Source organism: Podarcis erhardii (genome assembly GCF_964252035.2).
Source record: "Podarcis erhardii genome assembly, chromosome: 11".
Classification (NCBI taxonomy): domain Eukaryota; kingdom Metazoa; phylum Chordata; class Lepidosauria; order Squamata; family Lacertidae; genus Podarcis; species Podarcis erhardii.
Genome location: NC_138501.1, coordinates 839094 through 860807, shown reverse-complemented (window position 1 = coordinate 860807; position 21714 = coordinate 839094). Strand labels below are relative to the sequence as shown.

Sequence of the window (21714 nt, the reverse complement as noted above, 5' to 3'; positions counted from 1 at the left end):
GGACTAGATGACCCTTGGGTCCCTTCCAACTCTACAGTTCTATGATTCATACAATCTGAGCAAGGGCGTTGAACATTTAAAGCACAAACATGATTTACAATAAGCCAGGTTTCCAATTCGAATTCCTGCTTTCAAAGATGTCCTTGAGCCTATCATTTGTTATGCTGAGCTTTTCCAAACCTGCTTTTTAGTTTTCAAAAAAAGTAGACTATGATTTAGAGTGCTCAACCTAATTGTAAATCTATTCTCAAAGAGAGAAGTTGTATTGTGTTGAAGATCATCTGGCTTGCAATGCCAGAAAAGGCTAGAATCCGAAACCTGCATGGGAGAGAACAATGATAACATTTGTTTTCTCTTTTTGCGACTGTACTTCTGCACAGCTTGTAACACTGGGTTATTGGCAGTGGGAACACCTAAAGTGGAAAGTGAATACAGAAGTCCCACAGTTATCTCTCACACACATGCATACCCTTTCTTTTGATTCTTCTCATATTTGAGTTATAATGTACCCTTTTTTCCTCTGGGGGCAATGGAAGCAAAGAAGATCTCATTGGCCTGCAGATCAAGCTGTGTCGTTTGTTAGCCAGACTGGTGTATTTTCTCTTCCCTGCACAAGGACTATATGGCTAAGCTGGAATATTCTGTCCAAAGGAGGGTATAAGTACACTGTGTTGCTGTCATGTGCAAAAGTGTATGTACTTTGTAGGAACAAGCCAGTTAATTTAACACAAAAAACAAATCATCTGTCAAATAATTTTAGGAGCTAGTCATAGACTTGTAGTTAGTCCAGCTAAACTGAGTTAAGGCTAAGGTAGTTTTTTAACAGGTTATGGATACCTTTTAGGATCTCCTGAGTTGAGAGCTATTTGTTCAGGGGCAGCTGCTGGGACTTGTAGGGAAGAAGTCCCTCTGCTAAGTGGAGCGAGAGCCAATTAATTTTAGTTTCCCCTCCTCCTCCTCCTCCTCCTCCTCCTCCTGTGTTCTACAAGGGCAACACCAATATGACTCTCCCTGGACCGGTTGTAAGGCAGGTCGGGGGGGGGGGGCTAGCCCGAGGTTGGTGGGGCAGTTTTACATTCACTGGCATGGACCAGTCTCCACTGTATTTGGGGCAGGGTGTGGGTCTAGGTTAATGTTTTCTTTCTAGGATTGCCTTTGCTGGGTACATATCAGTGTCTAGCCTTCGTTATTGCAGGGAAAACCTTGGAAAGATGCAGGTGATATCTGGGGAAAGGAGACATTGCTTCCACAAAGAAGCTGGGCAGAGCTTCCGTTGGTAAAGCCATAATTGCTCAGCAAATAGGTGGCTGCAGAGAAACCCAGCCTGTGCTGCCTCATTGACACCAGAAAGGCGACTGGATGCGTCCTCATCACAGGAGAAATTTAGCTTCCCGTATGCTCCTGCACATGCACAGAAAGCTGCATTTTCAGCTGTGTGTCATTTTGCACCTTGTTTTTAGCCTATCTGATGTTATATAACCCTGGTTGTAGGTGGGGTTGGGGCCAAGCCAGTGCTTTGTGCCTTTCTGACAAGGAAAGAGAAAAATCCATTGAGATTATTTTGCTTCAGGGTGAACTTTTGTTTCAACTGAATGAGCAAATGTAAGAGTCAGGTTGGATTATCAAGTGCTGTCTCTGTGACAGAGAGGCTGGTCGCTCTTTGTCTCCTCTCATTGTATCTGATCTTTTGCTATCATGATGAATTTCAACCAGTCCAAAGCCTTTGCTTCTGGCAGTGGAGGGTTCTCTCTCTTTCCCATTAGCAGCATAAGTTTGCTCAGTAATTCAATTTTTCCATCCTGTAGTTCCTGGACCCTGTGATCCTGAAGATTTAATTGATGGAATCATATTTGCTGCCAATTACCTTGGCTCTACTCAGCTTCTTTCAGACAAAACTCCGTCAAAGAATGTGAGGATGATGCAGGCTCAGGAAGCTGTGAGCCGAATCAAGGTGAGGAATCTTTCTTACTGTCTGTCTCTATGGAAGAGTCAAAGCTGAATCTAGGAATGGTGCATGCCTAAAATCCCTTCTGAAATGCAGTCTAGTAGTAATTTGTGTTTGGACCCCAAAATTTGCCAGGTCATTTTTTCATATACAATAAGTTGTTTTCATGCTCTGCGGGTGACATCATACAGCAGTGGACGTTATTACATAATCCTTATAATCTGAACAAAAGGGGTCTCTGGAGGGAAATTAATATTTCTACCGTTATTCTAGGCACAGATTATCCAACCCATCCACAGTGTTCAGCCCTGTAGGCCGACTTCCGAATAGTTTGGAGAGGCCTGTGGGGGGTGCAGTGGGTTGGAGGGTGAAGGAAGGATGGTTTGGGAGACAGAATACACCGTCTTGCTGTTTTAACATATATTGCATTGTGATCAAGCCCAAGAAGAATGCTCACACGAACATGATGACCATGGAATGGGTACTGAGGATTTACTATGCAGGGAGGAAAAAAATACTGATATACAGTAGTGCTAAGTTGAATCTATGCAGCCTTTTCAAAAATGTGCTGGTAAGATTGAAGAAGTTTTAAATGGCATTTTGTGTATTTTCTGGTAGATATCTGACATAAACACAGAATTTATAAGAAGTATAGATACGTACAGTATATTTTGTAGTTTTAAAAATGTATTTTAATAGTATTTTAAATCCATCCTGTGTATTATCCAGCACAAACTGCCAAAACTGTTATCTTTGTACTGGTGCCAGTAACTGAGAGCACTGCTCCCCCTGTGCCTCAGCCCCTGGCACATTGAGTGGCTGGGGAGGCCTGGATGGTTCTGGCCCCTTAGTGGTTCATTGAAATCTTTAACCACCTTCACAGCAAGGGTGCTGGGTGTTCCCGACCTTGTCCTTCCCCTCTGGCCCAGCAGGGGTGGGCAGCAACAGTACTGGTGTCAGGAGGGGGTCACTGCACCAGCTTGGTTCATTGAGATTGTTCAGTCTTCTGTTTGGTGCCACAGAATGGCCATTCCCCAAAGGAGTGTGTGTCTCTAGAGCACAGCATGGAAGGGACACAACAGAAATACTTCTGTCTAGACCCACATCTTTGTGTTCTTTCTAGCCATCTGTACAATCACTCCTCCTAGATTATGCCTCAGCTCCACATTCAGGGTTTCTGTGTTGACCATTTGTAGCAGTAGAGCTGCTGAGATTTTCTGGATTTTTTTGGCATGCATTCACATCTTATCATTGTTCAGTTAGTATTCTGAAATAATGTAACCCCCCCCCCAAAGAAAAAAATCCTGCCACACAAACAAACAAAAATCAACTTTTGTGAGAGATCTGGAATGAATTCTCAATATTTTTGTTAGTGTGGCACCTAAGTCTCTGTGTGGAGGGTTGATGGGCATGGTTTGGGAGACAGCTGCTTTGTGCCACATCCCTCTGATCAGTTTTCAAGTCAGTTTTGTGTCAAAACATCTCCTCCTTGTGGGCCCAAATGGCTGCTAGCCATTCATACAGTACATAACACCTGGAATCCTAGACTGTTGGTCTTGGTCGTAGGCATCCTCCATATGGTGTGATCCTTTAGTACATACACATCGAAGACTCAGTATAGGAGTTGACAGAGGCACACCATTTCCTAGCAGTGCTGCTCATCTGGAGGAGGACGATTTCTTAAAAAATCTGCCATGCTCATGCCAATTGCCACAGGAAGCTGTGGGGGCTCAGGAGCTCATTTACCTCTAGTAGAATAGCCATTTGTCAGTTGCCCAAAGGCTGGTTTACAGTTGCAGCTGCCAAGTGGCGGTGGCTTGCAACATCCTCTGCAGGACAACTACTCTGTGTGTGTAGAGCAGGGGGCAACCTAAAGGGTGAGCATCTGTTTCTCCTTGGAAGTGGAGGCCAAGGATCTACATGGCAAACCATCTGGCTGAGGATGTTTTCAAGCAGCCTCCACAAAAATAAGACTCATTTGCTTATATTGAGTTCTAGTACCATGTTTAGGATTGGATGGAGTTTGGCTGTATTGGAGTGCCAGGGCTGGATTACTTTTCTCTTGTGGATTTAAGAAATGATGTTTCATATGTATTCAGTAGCAACAGCTGAATTTGCTCTTTAGCAGAATTATTTCTCTCTCAACAGTAGATTCTCCTTTAAGACAGCTAGTCTTTTTTTTTTTTTTAAGTTACTGGGCAAAATGTTTTCCTTTTTCTGTCTGTCTGTCTGTCTGCCTTCCTCTCTCGACTGGTGTCTATGTACAGGGTTATTTTATAAAACTTTACTCTCCTGTGTGAAATTTGAATTATGAAGCAGAACTTAATTTGGCTAGATGGCAGTCATAGTCCTGATATTCTAGATCCCTACTTGACTTGGAGTCTCTGAAAGTACCTCTCTAACTATTCTCCTGTCTCTGTTTATTACATGCTAAGCAGATGGCCCAGAAATTAGCCAAAAGCAGAAAGAAGGTGCAGTACAAACTCATCAGCTTGATGTTTTTCCTGTTTTTTTGTTTTTGTTTTTTTGTTTTGTTTTTGCATTTCTTACTTTTGATTTTCACATTTTATTTTAAAAAATTCTGTATCCAGCAAACCTTTTCTTACAATTTGTTTGAACCCCCATATAAATTGACATTTTTCAAATAACCAGTAGCATGATTTACTCTTTGTTGTTTACCATTAGCCATTTCATGTTAGTAGGGTAATGCAAAGTAGGGTAATGGAAAGGTTTAATTAAATGGAAAATAGGCTTTTCCCAAAACTATCTTCCAACTATAGAGCTGACTGAGAAAGGTTTTAAATATATTAAATGGTATGCTTCTAAAACTGTGCATTTCAGCTTGTGTTTAAACGGTAGTTTCGTTTGATTTCATGGAGGTTATTAAATTGCTGGATGCAAAAAAAACCAAACCTTTATAGAGATAAAATTATATACTATACTAAGATTACTAAATACATATCATTGTGAGATTTAAATGGAATTTTTAGGTGCTTTTCTAAAAATTTTGCCAATTTTTACTGTACGAAATTGTGCTCCTAGCCGTTTAGCCTCTAGTGACCACAAGGACTCTTCTACCAGAGCTGCATTATACATTCCTGTATTATACATCACAGACTCTGATCTTTGGGGTGTGCTGGGTGTTTTCGTTTTCCATTTTTTCCATTTTTGCAGGCTTTGTGACTTACTCTTTTTGCCAGAACAACCATGAGTGGGGGGAAATGTAAACTGGCATGTGTGAAAAGGAGTGTTTTTGGACTGTCTCAGATACAATAAGAGGACCCCATTTGTATAATCATCAAAGGAGAGAAGAGCTGGGCACTTTGGGGTCATTACCTTGCCCTCCCCTCTCTTGTCCCATTCTTCTGGGGTACTGAGGACAAGGTTATTCATTCATTCACTTATTAAATACAATTTATAAATAGATATATACAAAAGTTCCAAATTTTCCTAATGCAAAATTATTATTCAAATATAAAAAGGCTGCCATTGAGAAAAGGTCACTGTATATATCCTTGTCCATTTCTTCTCTATGTCATCTTCCTTAACTCTGTTAAATAACCACTCTGTAATAGAGAGCTAACCAACATGGTGCACCCCAGACCTGGTTGGGCTTCAGCTCCCATCCTGCCTGACTATAGGCTGTCTTGGCTGGCAGCTCTTATGGGAGTTGGACTCCCATAACATCTTGAGGGCACCATGCTGACTACTCCTTCTCTAACAGATGGGATTATAGACAGATGGGAAGGACATTCTTGCAACATTAGGAAGTTAACAATCAAGACAAATGCCAGAGGTTTGTGTATACTCAGGCTCTCCTTGAACCCACTAAGCATCTCTTGATCACTTCATAGGCTCCCAGTTATGGCAGTGAACATCACAGCACTTTCTTTCTATGTGTGGGAAAGAGGAGGAGGGATGTGTGCAAGAGCGCAAGTCTAGCTTCCCCTGAAAGGAACAGGGATAATGGGCAAGAGATTTGTAGGGAATTAACACTTTTGTGCACAGTACTGACTTGAGCTCGTAACTCACATTTCGTACCCCTATAGACAGCTTCTGTACCTCTATGCATACCATTAGCTTCTGCTATCTTAATGCTACATGTTGCATTGCTCTTCTGATGACTGTGTCCTAAGGCTTTTTTGAATTGTGATCTAACACAGTTCTGTTCACGGATTCTCCTCAAATGCTTGTTTGTTGTTGCTGTTGCTGATTAACTCTGACCTTAATTGCAGGCCCCTGAAGGTGAATCTCAGCCCATGACAGAAGTTGACCTCTTCATCTCAACACAGAGAATAAAAGTGCTGAATGCAGACACTCAGGTACAGCAAATACCCATCACTTTATCAAGATAAGACAGTGTTGTCTTATCATCATTGATTCATCACCCATATACTGTATTTATTTGCATTTGTTCCTTTTATTAACCTGAAGGTAGCATGTTTTAGATCATTTATTAGGGGGTGAAGTGAGGCAGGAAGATCATTGCACCCTGAATGTTTTATAAAAGGAGCTATCAACATAGTTTTGTTTTATTTTTGTCATTCATTTCACAAAGGTTATTTCTCCACTTTTATGAGCTAAATATTTTTGCAGATGCTTACTCTAAGAAAGGTCAAGAATAAAAGTTATGCTGAGAAATATCAGTTTGACAAGGAAGAATAAAATGCTAGATTTGTAAACGCCTTCTAGCATTTTAGGTTTAAATAAGTATTATGGGGGAGGGAGCATAGGGCTACAAATATAACTGAAAAGTACTGCTAGATTGCTGTAGTCCAAAATCAGACAAGCTTATGCCTTCTGCAAAGAGGTATAGATATCCTGACCTCATACTGCTGCAATTCGAGATCTTGCAAGTGGGAACTTCTACTGTTCTTTGCTTTTAGGAGGTGATGAAAATTCCCTTTAATGTGGAAAACGTAAGTGTTTGTGTGCACTGAATGCCAATGTTTTTTAAATTCTTATGTGTTAGTGCTAAAGAACACTAATGGAAGGGTTTGTCTTCTCTAGGAAACTATGATGGATCATCCTCTGAGGACCATTTCCTACATTGCAGATATTGGGAATATAGTCGTCTTGATGGCTCGCAGGCGAATGCCAAGATCTAATTCCCAGGATAATGTGGAGGCATCTCATCCCTCCCAGGATGGGAAGAGACAGTATAAAATGATCTGCCATGTCTTTGAATCTGAGGATGTAAGGAGCTTTATTGTTTCTGCATTGAAAATGAGCAAAGAGTTGTTCCTCTCACTTTCAAATGCAACCACTACTGATCACAGTGCAAGAGAAGGCTCTCCTTCAGTCATCTGGGGAGTGGGCAGTGACTGATGACTGGAATGACCAGCCAGATGGGGAGAGCTGACCCAGATGATCCCAGCTGGATATGGGTTGAGATGAAAACAATGACAACAGAGGAAGAGAGCAAAGAGAGGAAGAACAAAGGCTTCCTTTCTTTCAGGACAGGCAGTCATTGTGGTGCCCTCCATATGTTGGTAGACCACAACTCCCATCATCCCTGACCATTGGCCATGATGGCTGGGGCTGAAGTTATAGTCCATGACAGGGGTCAGCAAACTTTTTGATCAGGGGGCCAGTTAGCTGTCCCTCAGACCTTGTGGGGGGCTGGACTATATTTAGAAAAATATAAATACCTGCAGGCCGGTCCCGCAGCTGCCTCTGGACCTGGAGGAGGAACACACTCTGCACGCACTCAGGAGCGCATCTCAATGACACCCGCTCACTGGCGTTGTTGACGAGCAGCAGCCGCTCCATTGGCCCATCCTCAGAGCTCCCAGGCAGTGTGCATCACACGCTGCGGCCCATTGTCCAAGGCCAGGTCGGCAGGCAGGCTGCGCACGCAGAGCGCCGAGCAGGCGGCACGCATCTTGCCCTCCAGCTGCTCCAGTGCTGCCACTGAGCTCGCCGCCAGCAGCAGCGCCGAGATGGGCGCCAAGCTCCTGCTGAAGCCCTGTGACACACCCGCCACGATGCCCATGGCACGGCCCAGACCCCCCGCCCACCGGCCTCTCCGTCCATGGCTGCGCCGGGTTTACCTAAGCGCACAGGCGGTGAGGCTTTGGATTGGCTGCGGGAACTTCCTGCAGCCAATCCGAAGCTGCGTCAGCATCACAGAAGTCAGTCTCTGCGCAGCGAGGCGTCCTTGGCTTCTTTTCAAGGAAATGCCACGGCGATTTAGCCCAGTGCAGAGACTGACTGAGCGGGCAGCAGGGTCCGCAGGCCAGATTTACGAGCCTGGTGGGCCACATCCAGCCCCTGGGCCGTAGTTCGCCGACCCCTGTTCCATGACATTTGGAAGGTGCCATCCAGACTACTCTTGGGGTCTGAGTTGGTGAGAATAAGGACTGGTAAGAATACAGAGCAGACCCAGAAACACAAATTGCAAGTATGACCCAAATTAGGAATCATCTTTTTCTCTTATGCAGTGATGTACTTGAGGAGACCCTAGGCAAGTGAGGAACAAAAGGCTAATTTTTATGATGGCCCTCACTATATTTTGCCCACCTCATGGCCCTTAGTGAGCCAAATGATTCAGCAACCACTAATAAAAAAGAAGCATTTTGATGTGTGTTCTGTAGTTGTATCATTTTTAAAGCTTTTCCAGCTTCCACTTGATTTTGTGAACTAATTTGGTATGTCTGCTTTTGTTCCTGTTTCATTCCCCCTCCCCTTTGGCAACTGCTACAGGCACAGCTAATTGCACAGTCCATAGGTCAGGCATTTAGTGTGGCCTACCAGGAATTCTTGAGGGCCAATGGGATAAATCCAGAAGACCTGAGCCAGAAGGAATACAGTGACCTGCTCAACACCCAAGACATGTACAATGATGACCTGATCCACTTCTCTAAGTCTGAAAATTGCAAAGATGTATGTACCCATTCTAATAACAAAGCCTTTGAGCTGATAACCCCCTGAGCAGCCCAATTCTAGTAACAATTATACAGCCATTGGAGTTCCTCAAGAATGACTTCTGTCCCTGCTTCTCTACTCGTGGGATATCAGCAGCCAGTCTTTCCTCCTCTCACACCCCACTTTTCTATATTTTTAGGATAGTGCTAAATTTATCAAGATTGAATTGATTACCATCTGCCATGTATTTTTTTTTAAAGGAACAGCTTTCAAATATTTGGCCTGCAGTGTTAATGCATTCAGAATTTTCACTTTTATAGTTGTAACATGGGGTTGCAAGAGCTCGTTTCAAAAACACTATGTCTGAAACTGGCTTGAGAGATACAGTGCTAAACTTTGTAGAAAAATAACTTTATGAAGATGTAATTCGTAGTCATTTAAACCCATAATAATAATCCTGCTGAGTTCCTTTGCTTTATTCCACTCCACTGTCGCACAGATAATAATGTTATACATATTTTTATTGATGTAAATCTTCCAGATGCCTTCACTGATTTAGTTGCAAGAGAGAAGTGTGTGCACTTGGAAGGCAGTTTCATTTATTCTGTAGGTTTCATAGAGGAGAAAGGTTTCAGGTTGTTCTCGTTTTTTCTTCTCCTAATTCAGGTTTTCATTGAGAAGCAGAAGGGAGAAATTCTGGGTGTAGTAATTGTAGAGTCCGGATGGGGATCCATCTTGCCTACTGTTATCATTGCAAATATGATGCATGGAGGACCAGCTGAGAAATCGGGGAGGCTGAACATAGGGGACCAAATCATGTCCATCAACGGGACCAGTTTGGTTGGCCTACCACTCTCTACCTGTCAGAGTATCATAAAGGTACAGAAAATAGACTTAGTCTCGAAAGGGCTCCTGACTGTGGGTGTAGCAGGGAAGAAGGCTGTTGGCTCCTTGGCAGGTTAAAGTGGGATGCTGCTTTGGTGTGGTCACACGTGGAAAGCCTTGCACCATGAAAGCAAGCTGTTAAGATGATGACATTCTAGAGCATGAAAGGATGACCCAGAGCAGCCTGTGTGCAAATGGGTGTTGTGACCAATTAATGCATAGACATTAGCTGTTAGTTTCCATCCAGATGGAAAATACCTTCTGCATTTGGGATCGCCATTACCTGTTCAGGAGTACCATGGCCCAGGTATTTTACATGTTAATCAAATCTGCTTTCCAGTCCATACATGTCAATCATTTTTCTCACACCACCCAGTACCAACTTACGGCTTATAGGATAGCTGTCATCAAAATGAAATATATGAACTCTCAGACTTTTTTAAAAACAAAAGCATAATGTGTCATGGGGCACTTGCTAGAAGCTCAGCTGGCCTTTTCTGATTCTTTGTGGAAGGACTGCATGTATATACAGAACCTTGGGACATTTTCTGACTGGGAAGGCGAAGGGGTGGGCATATGCAACACAGCCGATGTTTAGGTCTGGATTGTCTGGTGCTTTTCCATGTATAAATAAAGCCAACCAACCACCCCAAATGTGGAAGCTATAAAACAGAATGAAAATCTCTTGCAACCTTGTGTGTCTTTGCACACCAGATGGCTGCTGAATAGCCTTTTCCTACTGTCAGAGTTGTAGTTTTATTTACTTTATTGTCTTCCCACATCTATGTGCATGTATCTTTGCTTGATTAACAAGCAGAGATTGGATGGCCATCTGTCCTGGGTGTTTCAGCTGAGATTCCTGCACTGCAGAGGGTGGGCTAGATGACTCTTGGAGTCCCTTCCAGCTCTACAATTCTATGAAATGAAGTGGCTTAAAGTAAATTCCAATTTTTCCAAAGTGCTGTGGGAGCCACTCCTGTGTGGCTGAATCCCTTTCCACTTCAGCAACTTTTCTTGGATGAAGTTGTGTAGCTACACTTTATTGTGTGACTACTCATTGCATTAGTTATCGTTCAAGTTCTGTAACATGAGCTTGTATTTCTGCTGTGCATGTTCTTAAATTGTGATGATGGAGCAAATGGTACCATACTGCACATTGAGTTGAACTAAAGTGTAATGTTCCAGCACAAATTAAGATTAATTTTAAATTTTATTTGCCATATTGTTTTCAAGGGGTTGAAAAACCAGGCTAGAGTTAAGCTGAATATAGTCAGATGCCCTCCAGTAACTACTGTCCTTATCAGAAGACCAGACCTCAGATATCAACTTGGCTTCAGTGTTCAGAATGGCATTGTAAGTAGCATTTGACATTCTTAACTGTTTATAAACCTAGCTCTATTGATATTTTCTTTAATAAAAAAGGAAGCTGATTTCAAAAGCACTTAATATACAAGTGTATTGAATTTTAGCCAAAGCATTATTTGCATAAACATTAAGGACCTGATAGTTAAGCAAATGAATGAAGGAGCGTCTCTACCCCCATCGTTCTGCCTGGACACCAAGGTCCAGCTCCAAGGTTCTTCTGGCGGTTCCCTTGCTCCGAGAAGCCAAGTACAGGGAACCAGGCAGAGGGCCTTCTTGGTAGTGGTGCCCGCCTTGTGGAACGCCCTCCCGTCAGATGTCAAAGAGGAAAACAACTACCAGACTTTTAGAAGACATCTGAAGGCAGTCCTGTTTAAGGAAGCTTTTAATGTTTGATGCTTTATTATATTTTATATATTCTATAAGCTACCGAGTGCCTGGGGAAATCCGTCCAGATGGGTGGGGTATAAATAAATTAAAAAATATAATTATTATCATTGATTGAAGGAATAATATCTAGTAATTAAATAATGGAAATTGAGGTGTTAATAATATTGCTTGTGGGTTGGGGTAGTGTAACTGAAGGGGATTGCAGAGTGCACATTGTTGCTTTTCCAGCAGCGGGATATATGGTAGAAATACTCCCATGTTTAATTGGTAAAGCCAGAAGCATGGCAGCTGAAATCTGTTGACGTGTGAGGGTGTGGCTGTAGTTAGTGAGGAGTAAGTTCAGGGTGCCAGGATAACACTGAAGCTGCTAGTGATTCTGTAAATATCATCCCTAATACTGAATAGTACAGTGGTACCTCAGGTTACATACGCTTCAGGTTACAGACTCTGCTAACCCAGAAATAGTGCTTCAGGTTAAGAACTTTGCTTCAGGATGAGAACAGAAATCGTGCTCCGGCGGCGCGGTGGCAGCAGGAGGCCCCATTAGCTAAAGTGGTGCTTCAGGTTAAGAACAGTTTCAGATTAAGAACGGACCTCCGGAACGAATTAAGTACTTAACCTGAGGTACCACTGTATTAGGAACCAGGCAAAGGGCCTTCTCGGTAGTGGCGCCCGTCCTGTAGAATGCCCTCCCATCAGATGTCAAGGAAATAAACAAATACCTGACTTTTAGAAGACATCTAAAGGCAGTCCTGTTTAGGGAAGTTTTTAATGTCTGATGTGTGAATTCAACGTTGGTCTAATGGCAGCTCCTGCCTTTTCATGGTTCCAGGGCCTCACATGGTGTGCTGTCATTCTTTTGCATCTTCTCTTTCCAGATCTGTAGCCTTATGCGAGGAGGCATTGCAGAGCGAGGAGGCGTACGAGTGGGTCACCGAATCATTGAAATAAATGGGCAAAGTGTTGTAGCAACACCTCATGAAAAGATTGTTCACATTCTTTCAAATGCTGTTGGTGAGGTAGGAGCTGGCAATTTTCACTCCCCCCCCCCCAAGGCCATTTTGGCACCAAAGGAGATCACAGGTGTGGGCAGGTCAGCCCTTCCTGCTGTGTGTGGCTTTCTCATGAAGTACATTGAATGGCCATGGATCTAGTTGTACAAACATTTACCTCTGTATGTTTTCTTTTTTCCTTCCAGCAACTTGGGGCTTATCCTCACATCAAATTGATTAGATATGTTGGGCTAAGGGGTAAGGCACTGGGCTCAGGGCTCAGGTGAGCCCTTGGCTTCCTTCCCTCAAGATCCTCCACCATTCTGGCTTACCTCACAGGAACACATGATGCCGCAATCAGCTGAATGGAAGCCAAGGGCCTTCTGCACTCCAGTCAGAGCCAAGTGGCCCTCCTTCTTATCCTACAGGTGTCAGGCACTGAGTACCTGCTCTGGTCCCTTCCAGCCAGTGAAGAAGGGGCAAGTGGCAGCAGGGGCCCAGCAGGCAAGGCGTTTGCTTCCGGGGCTCATGGTGCTTCCTAATGCTAGACCTAGGTTAACATACTGAGAAGACATTTCATTTGGCTCTCCCTGGTCCAGCTCTCTAGTGCCATGGTCAGATCACTTCCTGGTGCAACTGGACTTCTCTGCGACCCTTCCCCTCTGCAGGGAGGTGGACCAATTTGCAAGGTCTGCCCCCCGCCACTTAATGGATACCCAAAAGGTTTCCAGAGAGTGGTAGGGGATGCTTTATCCCATGTTGATAGCCTTTCAGCCGAATCCCTAGTGGCCTGCTGGAATGTGGAGTTAACCAGGACTATCGACTGTCTGGCTCTGAAGCGTCCGCTCCGATTGCATGGAGCCAAGCCAGCCCATGGTTTTCCCTGGAGCTGAGGGCGATGAAACAATCGCTGAGACGGCTAGAGCGCCAGTGGCAGAAAACCCATTTTGAATCGGACTGGACACAGGTTAGAGCTCAACATCGAACCTACCAAGTGGCGATAGCAATAGCAAAGAGGACTTTCTTCACCGCCTCTATTGCATCTGCAGAAAATGGTAGCAGGAGACTCTTTAAGGTGGTTCGCAATTTAACGGAACCACCTTTGCCATCGGGGCCTGGTAACAATTTTGCCATCGAGGCCTGGTAAAAGTTTTTTTGCAGATAAAGTCGTTCAGATTTGGAAAGAGGTAGACTCCACCGTGAGAGCTGGGCCAGGGTGGGAGAGTACTAGAGTCCTGTCTAGTCAAGTTGCATGGGATCAATTCCAATCTGTTACCTCCCAGGATGTGGACAGGCTGTTTGGACAAGTGAAACCAACCACCTGTCTCCTTGATCCTTGCCCATCCTGGCTCATAAAAGCGAGCCGGGAAGGTCTAGGCCTGGCTTCCTCAACCTCGGCCCTACAGATGTTTTGAGACTACAATTCCCATCATCCCTGACCACTGGTCCTGCTAGCTAGGGATCTTGGGAATTGTAGGCCAAAACAATCTGGAGGGCTGAGGTTGAGGAAACCTAGTCTAGTTAATGGGCTTCGCAGGGTGGTGAACGCTTCCCTCTGTGAGGGAGCCTTCCCAGACCCGCTGAAAGAGGCGGTCATTAAACAGCTTCTTAAAAAAACATCTTTAGACCCGGCCAATATGGCCAGCTATTGCCCAGTCTCAAATCTTCCATTCTTGGGCAAGGTGATTGAGTGGGTGGTTGCTGAACAACTCCAAGCATGCTTGGAGGATGTGGACCATTTGGATCCTTTCCAGTCGGGATTTAGGCCTCATCATGGGACTGAAACTGCTTTGGTTGCACTGGTCGATGATCTCCGGCGGGCAAGGGACAAAGGTGAAAGCTGTTTCCTAGTTCTGCTGGATCTCTCAGCGGCCTTAGATAGCATTGACCATGACATCCTTCTGGACCATCTAGAGGGGCTGGTAGCTGGGGGCACTGTTATACAGTGGTTCCACTCCTTCCTCCTGGGTCATGTCCAGAAAGCGGTGTTGGGGGATGAGTGTTCAGACCCCTGGGCTCTCACTTGTGACACCACAAGCCTCAGAGTTCCGTCCTCTTGCCTCATGCCTTTTAACATCTATATAAAGCCGCTGGTGGAGATCAGGGGGTTTGATACCCAGCTCAACCTCTCTTTTAAATAAGAACCAGTGAAGGTGGTGAAGGTCCTCTTTGAGTGTCTGGAGGCGGTTGGAGGATGGATCACGGCTAACAGATTGAGGTTGAATCCTGACAAGAGAAGTACTATTTTGGGGACAGAGGTGGGCTGGTGTGGAGGACACCCTGGTTCTGAATGGGGTAACTGAAGGCCCCTGAAGGACCAGGTGCACAGCCTGGGAGTCATTTTGGACTCCCAGCTGTCCATGGAGGCGCAGGTCAATTCTGTGTCCAGGGCAGCTCTCTACCAGCTCCATCCGGTACGCAGGCTGAGACCCTACTGGCCTGCAGACTGTCTTGCTAGAGTGGTGCATGCTCTATTTATCTCCCGCTTGGACTACTGCAGTGCTCTCTATGTGGGGCTACCTTTGAAGGTGACCCGGAAACTACAACTAACCCAGAATGTGGCAGCTAGACTGGTGACTGGGAAAGGCCGCCGAGACCACATAACACCGGTCTTGAAAGACCTACATTGGCTCCCAGTACATTTCCTTCTGGTGTTTCCCTCACTGTGAGAAGTGAGGTTACAGGGAACCAGGCAGAGGGCCTTCTTGGTGGTGGCGCCCGCCCTGTGGAACGCCCTCCCACCAGATCTCAAGGAAATAAACAACTAGCTGACTTTTTGAAGACATCTGAAGGCTGCCCTGTTTAGGGAAGTTTTTAATGTTTGTTGTTTATCTTTTTTTAATCTTTTGTTGGAAGCCGCCCCTAGTGGATGGCAAAACACAGCCAGATGGGCAGGGTAGAAATATTATATTATTATTATTATTATTATTATTATTATTATTATTATTCACTACAGCTGTGGAGGTAGGTTGCACCCCACAATTTGATAATATCCCAATTTAAAATTGCTTGAACTAGTCCCCATGCTACCATAGTGTTTTCTTTTTGTTGATGTATTAAAGATTGAAGGAGATGAAGAAATACAGATGATGCAAGTGAGGAGGAAAAAATAAATGATTATTATAAAATAAATTAATAAACATGCTTAGAGATGTGTCCTTGGTCTGAAAAGACTGAAGATAACTGTAGCACACTTGTTCCCATTTGGTTAATGTTTGCATCTGCTGATGATGTCTATATTTACTTGAACTCAGTAAGTCCCACTGAGTTCGGTGGGACTTCTAACTTAAACGACATGGATGGTGTTGCAGTCTTTGCAAAAATGTAGAAACTCAAGTACTGTACCTTAATTTAGGATACACTCTTTCTTTCCTTTCCCCTTTTGTTGAACATCTCCCTCATTCCTGAACACAAAGGGTTGCAAGAAGTATTTCCATAAGTAGAACTCCATTCACAGGATTTTCCTTGCTTACTTTTCCTTCTCCTGCAAACCCCACAAATCTGTTCTAGAGGCATGGGAAACCCTCCACAACAGTGTGTGAAGCTGGCAAGCTGCCAAGGGAAGGAGTTCAGCTAAGCTAAAATCCCGTTCTTCCACCTCCAGTGGGAATCTCTGCTAGCTCTCAATCCCTTGCGCAGATGGAAGGAGCCCTTCGGTTTTCAGAAGGCTAACTGTGAATGTTTGGAAAACGCATATATGAAACTGACGCCAGTCTTTCTTTCCTTTGTCCAGATTCATATGAAGACCATGCCAGCTGCCATGTACAGACTCTTGACCGCACAGGAACAACCGGTTTACATCTAAAGTTGTCGCACCCAGTGTGCAAGGGAGACACTTTTCCTCGTTAGTGGAGTTTTCTTGTGCTGCATTTTTATTTCTGCAGCAACATGTCTCACTCTTGTTTCTCACCTTTTATCATTCTGTGTACAAGATGACATTTTGGGTTGCACCTTTTTACTACTAGTTTTATGTAATTCTTCACAAAACAGAAAACTAACCAAGAATTTCTTGTTCACACACACACACACACACACACACACACACACACTTGTTCCAGCTACATCATTTTATGCCTCTCTGGCTGTTAGGATAGAAAATAAAGTTAGAAAGCTCTTTTTACCAAATAGGTAAAATTCTCTTCTTTGAGTGACAGAAAGGATGCAGATTTGTTTTATCCTACATAGCTGCTGTTAGGTGTATGTTAGCAACAAGCTGACATTTTTGCCCTAAAGGAAAAGTTGTGATGTGTTTGAAAAAGGAAATGGGATGACACCTTGTCTTTCAGGTGAGCTCTGCTTTCCTAATGTAGCTCAACACCTGTCTATGAGGAGGGGGCTGCTGCTGGGTTCTGCTCATCCCATGCTGAAAATCCTCTGGGAATAAAATGTACATTGTCTAGAGATGATGCTGCAAGGTCTTGCTCCACCACCTCACACACTCCCCAAAGTCTCCTATTTGGCATGTGCAGCATGGTTTTTCTTGCAATGGCTTTTCTGTTCTGTACTTTCTAAGATTGAGTGGTCCACCAGAAACAGTGTGGGGTGTGTGGACAATACTGCTGTCAGATCTTAACTTTCTAACTTTTTTTCCATTTGTGTATGTATGAATGTGTCTGTGGGCTGATAGGCTGTCACATTTTAAAACTGTATGCTTGATATTTATGTATTTCAGCAAGTCTACATGCAGTTCCAAATGGTTTTGTTTTGAGCCAGTTTACTTCTAACATATCTTTGGTCCAAAAGTTTGTATTTAATTTTTTTTAAAAGAAAATTTCTCATTAATTTTGGACCATAGCAAAATAGTGGAAGGTATAAACTTAATTTATTTTGTAATATATATATATAAATATATATATAAATATATGTAAAGTTAATCCCATGCCTGGGATACTAAATGGTACGCTCACTTACTGTAGATGCTCGTGCAATGAAAGAGCATTCCAAAAGGCTTTGGTCATAATATTTAAAATCAAAGGAGTCCATAGACTGTAATATGCTCCTGTGGCACCTTAAACACTTAAAATTTTATTATGGCATGATCCTTTTTGGGGCAGAGCCCACAAAAGATTGTGTCATTCACAATAAATGTGTTGCTCTTCAAGGGGTCCCAGTATTCTTTGGAGGAAAGAGAGCTGCATTTCTGGAACCTAATATTGTGTGTAGGGGGTAGGAAATCTGGAATACTGCTGATAAAGTGGCAGCCCAATTTACTGTCCAGGGCAACACTGACGTATCAGGGGAAGGGGTTGGGGGTGTTTGCATGTTGCATGGATATGCACACATGTTGCAGATTCTGATGGGATTCAGTGCCCTGCATGGGTGTTACATGTGGATCCTACTTCCCACTACAGCCATGGAAGTTCTAGGAAGGAAAGGAGCTGGTTGTGTAACAGATGCTTGAGCCACAACCAAGCCCTGCGATACACACAAGTTGTTAGGGAGGCTAAGGAATGGAATGTTAATTCCCTTTCTTTATTCACAAACGAATTGTTCATGTACAGTTGCATAATATTGCCCATATACAGGGTGAGTCCTTTAAAAGAGGCCCTGTGGATACAGAGTACACATTTTCCACGGGGCCTCTTTTAAAAGACTCACTCTGTAGTAGTCTTATAGGAGATAATAAGAGAGAGAGAGAGAAATATTTCAACCTGGACAAGTCTAGCAACAATATCTTCTTCACTTGGCTAACCCCTCAGCCCACGGAAACCAAGAGGCAACTCTGCATTGGAGGGGGCAGGACTTGTGCATATTTGGCTGCATGTTTTGGCCGGTGTCAGATGCTGTTGCTTTATTGCACCACCACAAAGTGGTGTGGATCTGGACAGCATGCTAGATAAGAAACCATTAGCAAATGTATGTAAGCAAAGTCTTTTTCCAAAAAAATTGGCCACATTTTTTCCAAAGCAAAACCAGAAAAATTATTTTCAGCTGTAGGATTTACAGCCTATTAAAGTTATTTAGCTGTGATGCAGGGGGAGTGAGGTGTAAATGAACAAAAAGTTGGAGAGGGAGAAAAAGCCGCACTGTGTCACAAAAATGGCCTTGAAAAATGTGGATTTTGTGTGTGTCATTACAGCTTTTCTACCGGAACAATGGGAAGCGTGCAAGGATTGCATTTTCACTTCTGAAATAGGGAGTTGCAGTAGAAAAGAGAACTATCAGTATCCTTTTGACTAGGCCAAATAATGATGCAAAGAAATATAGGAATTTAATATCTTCAGAGTAACAACACTGCACAACTCTTTTATTAAATTAAGGGATTCTAAGCCATGGGATCTCTAAAGATAGTAATGCTGGTATTCCAGATTAACAGCCATAGTTTGTACTTAGTCTGAGGCTACCTAGATTCAGTAAGATGTTTTGAATGGACTTTACACAACAGCACACAACCCCTAAGTTCCTTAACTAAATGCAAAAGTAGCAAATGTAGAGAACATATAAAATTAAATTATACATAGGGTTGTTCACCATTTTTTTCTACCAACTCCAACTAACCTATAGCCCTTTCTTCCCGCTTCCCACAAGGAAACACACTTTCTTCCTCCTAAGCCAGGCATACGCAAACTCGCCCTCCAGATGTTTTGGGACTACAACTCCCATCATCCCTAGCTAACAGGACCAGTTGACAAGGATGATGGGAATTGTAGTCTCAAAACATCTGGAGGGCTGAGTTTGCCTATGCCTGTCCTAAGCCATTATTCATCTTATCGACACCCAATCAGGAAAATCTTGTTTCTCTATATACAGAACAGCTTTTCCAGAAAATCCCTGAATGAAAAGCTGGTCTTGAAAGCCCAACCACTTAACCATGTTGACTCACAGAATAGATCTATTTCTTTTTCAGGTTTAGCCAAGAGGCATCTTTTTACAGCTGTTATTAAACATCCAAGATACTAGGATATAAATGGGACTGGAATGGATATATATATATATATAAAATCAGACCATTACTGGTGGAAACTTAACCATGTCCTTAACTCGATGTCTTTCAAATTATTACATGAGAGTAAAATTATCAATGTCCTAAACCTCTTTGGGCTTGGCCTTTATTGCTCCACCATAAGTTTCACAGTGCTTTCACACACACAGGGCTATCGCACACAGGGCCTCACAGGTGCAGTGGAAGGGGGAGCCAGACATGGAGACAAACCGCTGCTGCTGCTTAGAACTGCAGAAGTTTGGGAAAGTGCTGTCACAATTACAAAAAACATTGTCAACTGTGTTCACATACAACCTGGTTCATGTGGACATTTCTCAGCACGGTTGCAGTGTTGTGCTGCTTGTACATAGGGAATCTGACTTGTGACCTGATTTCCAGCTCTAGACCTCTCAATGTTAAAAACCATATGGACTGAAAGGTTATGTTAAAATTGATGTTTTAACAGCTTGTTAAGAAATTCTAGTAAGCATTACGTACTGTATTGGGATCAAAGGAAGAATTTATTTTATACTTCAAGTTTGCTAAACTCAGCAAGAATGATAGTTGCCTACTTGTGTACTTTATTAATTCTTCCATGTTTACAAAACAGTTGAAATTGCCTCTTGATTTACCATTTTTCTATGTGTGTGTCTGAATTGCATTATAATTTGCAATATGTTTTGGGATTGTTCAAGTACAAGCTTTTGGGGAGAGGGAGGGGAGGTCTTTGTACTTCTGGGAATAAAAAGAAATCTGTGTCTGAAGATGGCAAGCGTGTTTGTGTGTGTGTGTGTGTGTATATACATAGGGACTGAGCACAGTACTAAAGAATATGAAATTTATACTACTGTTCTGTAAAGAGGGTGAATAGAAATCATTGAAATGTGTCAGGAGAAGTATAGTATTGTATTTGTAACAATATTGTTCTTGTAAACACTAAACTTGATGAGCTCTCTCTCTCTCTCTCTCTCTCTACATATAAATGTGAACCTGGAATGTTGGTACTGCACATTTACTGAATGTAATTTCTCAGACTCTTATCACAGGTTTCTGGCCCCTTTCTCTGTAATGCAGCTTGTGGGTGGGATGGGGTGGTTATTTTTTTACTTTATTTTTAATTTTTTGGCCTCTGTTTCGTTGTGATGTATTCATGTGTGCTACATTCCTTTACTTAACAGAGTGCTAATGTCTGTAAGATTTGCAACAATAAAAAATGAAACAAACCAAAAAAGGCATTAGGTTATAGCCAAAACTTCATTAATGTTGAACTAGGAAGGTTTATTCTGATTGAACTACCTTGTTATTAATGGATTTCCATTTCCACAACCTTCCAGAACTCCATAAATATTTGTATCCATGTTGGGCAGAGAACTCTCCATGGTCATAACAACTCCCACTTTTACAAGAAGCTGCAATTAATGATTCAGCCCTCCATTTTTTTGACATAAAAGAATATTGGTGAAAATCACTAGATTAACTTGCTTTGCCCTTACAAATATGCACAGAGTGAGGAAGAACATTATGAAGCATAATTTACTTTTAACATCTAAAGAGATGAGTGTAATTGTACTTTGAAATAGTTGAAATAGTTATGTCTCACAAACAACTTAAAAGGAGTGCTTTACATAAGATTAAGAAATTTATTATTTCTACCCTGCCCATCTGGCTGGGTTTCCCCAGGCACTCTTGGAGGCTTCCAACAAAAGATTAAAATACAATATTCCTTCAGATATTAAAAGCTTCACTAAACAGAGCTGCCTTCAGATGTCTTCTAAAAGTTTGGTGGTTTTTTTCTTTGACATCTGGTGGGAGGGCGTTCCACAGGGCAGGCACCATTACCGAGAAGGCCCTCTGTCTGGTTCCCTGTAAATTCAACTTCTTGCAGTGAAGGAACCACCAGAAAGCCCTCGGCGCTGCACCTTAGTGTCTGGGCTGAACGATGGGGGTGGAGACGCTCCTTCAGGTATACTGGGCTTTCAAGGTTAGCACCAACACTTTGAATTCTGGTCAGGAACGTACTGGAAGCCAATGTAGGTCTTTCAAGACCAGTGTAATGTGGTCTCGGTGGCCGCTCCCAGTCACCAGTCTAGCTGTAGCATTCTGGATTAGTTGTAGTTTCTGGGTCACCTTCAAAGGTAGCCCCACATAGAGCGCATTGCAGTAGTCCAAGCGGGAGATAACTAGAGCATGCACCACTCTGGCAAGACTGCCTGCGGGCAGGTAGGGTCTCAGCCTGCATACCAGATGGAGCTGGTAGACAGCTGCCCTGGATACAGAATTGACCTGAGCCTCTATGGACAGCTGGGAGTCCAAAATGACTCCCAGGCTGCGCTCCTGATACTTCAGGGGCA

The 21714-nt window shown here is 43.2% G+C and overlaps 1 protein-coding gene across 10 annotated transcripts in view; it reads left to right on the top strand.

Annotated features, from left to right (window-relative positions):
* The window catches only part of APBA1 (amyloid beta precursor protein binding family A member 1), a 119226-nt gene extending 98632 nt beyond the window's left edge, over nt 1-20594 (top strand). For 7 of the 10 annotated variants that reach the window (XM_081880958.1, XM_081880959.1, XM_081880957.1 and 4 more), the window contains 10 exons: nt 1806-1951; nt 4384-4416; nt 6181-6267; nt 6832-6864; nt 6956-7141; nt 8651-8830; nt 9479-9691; nt 10931-11050; nt 12328-12468; nt 16175-20594. In XM_081880958.1, coding sequence (XP_081737084.1) covers nt 1806-1951; nt 4384-4416; nt 6181-6267; nt 6832-6864; nt 6956-7141; nt 8651-8830; nt 9479-9691; nt 10931-11050; nt 12328-12468; nt 16175-16246 — 1211 coding nt within the window. In that variant the 3' untranslated portion in view covers nt 16247-20594. The remainder of the gene's footprint in view (nt 1-1805; nt 1952-4383; nt 4417-6180; nt 6268-6831; nt 6865-6955; nt 7142-8650; nt 8831-9478; nt 9692-10930; nt 11051-12327; nt 12469-16174) is intronic. The other 3 variants (XM_081880962.1, XM_081880961.1, XM_081880954.1) reach the window with 3 other exon arrangements.
* The last annotated feature ends 1120 nt before the right edge of the window (nt 20595-21714 follow it).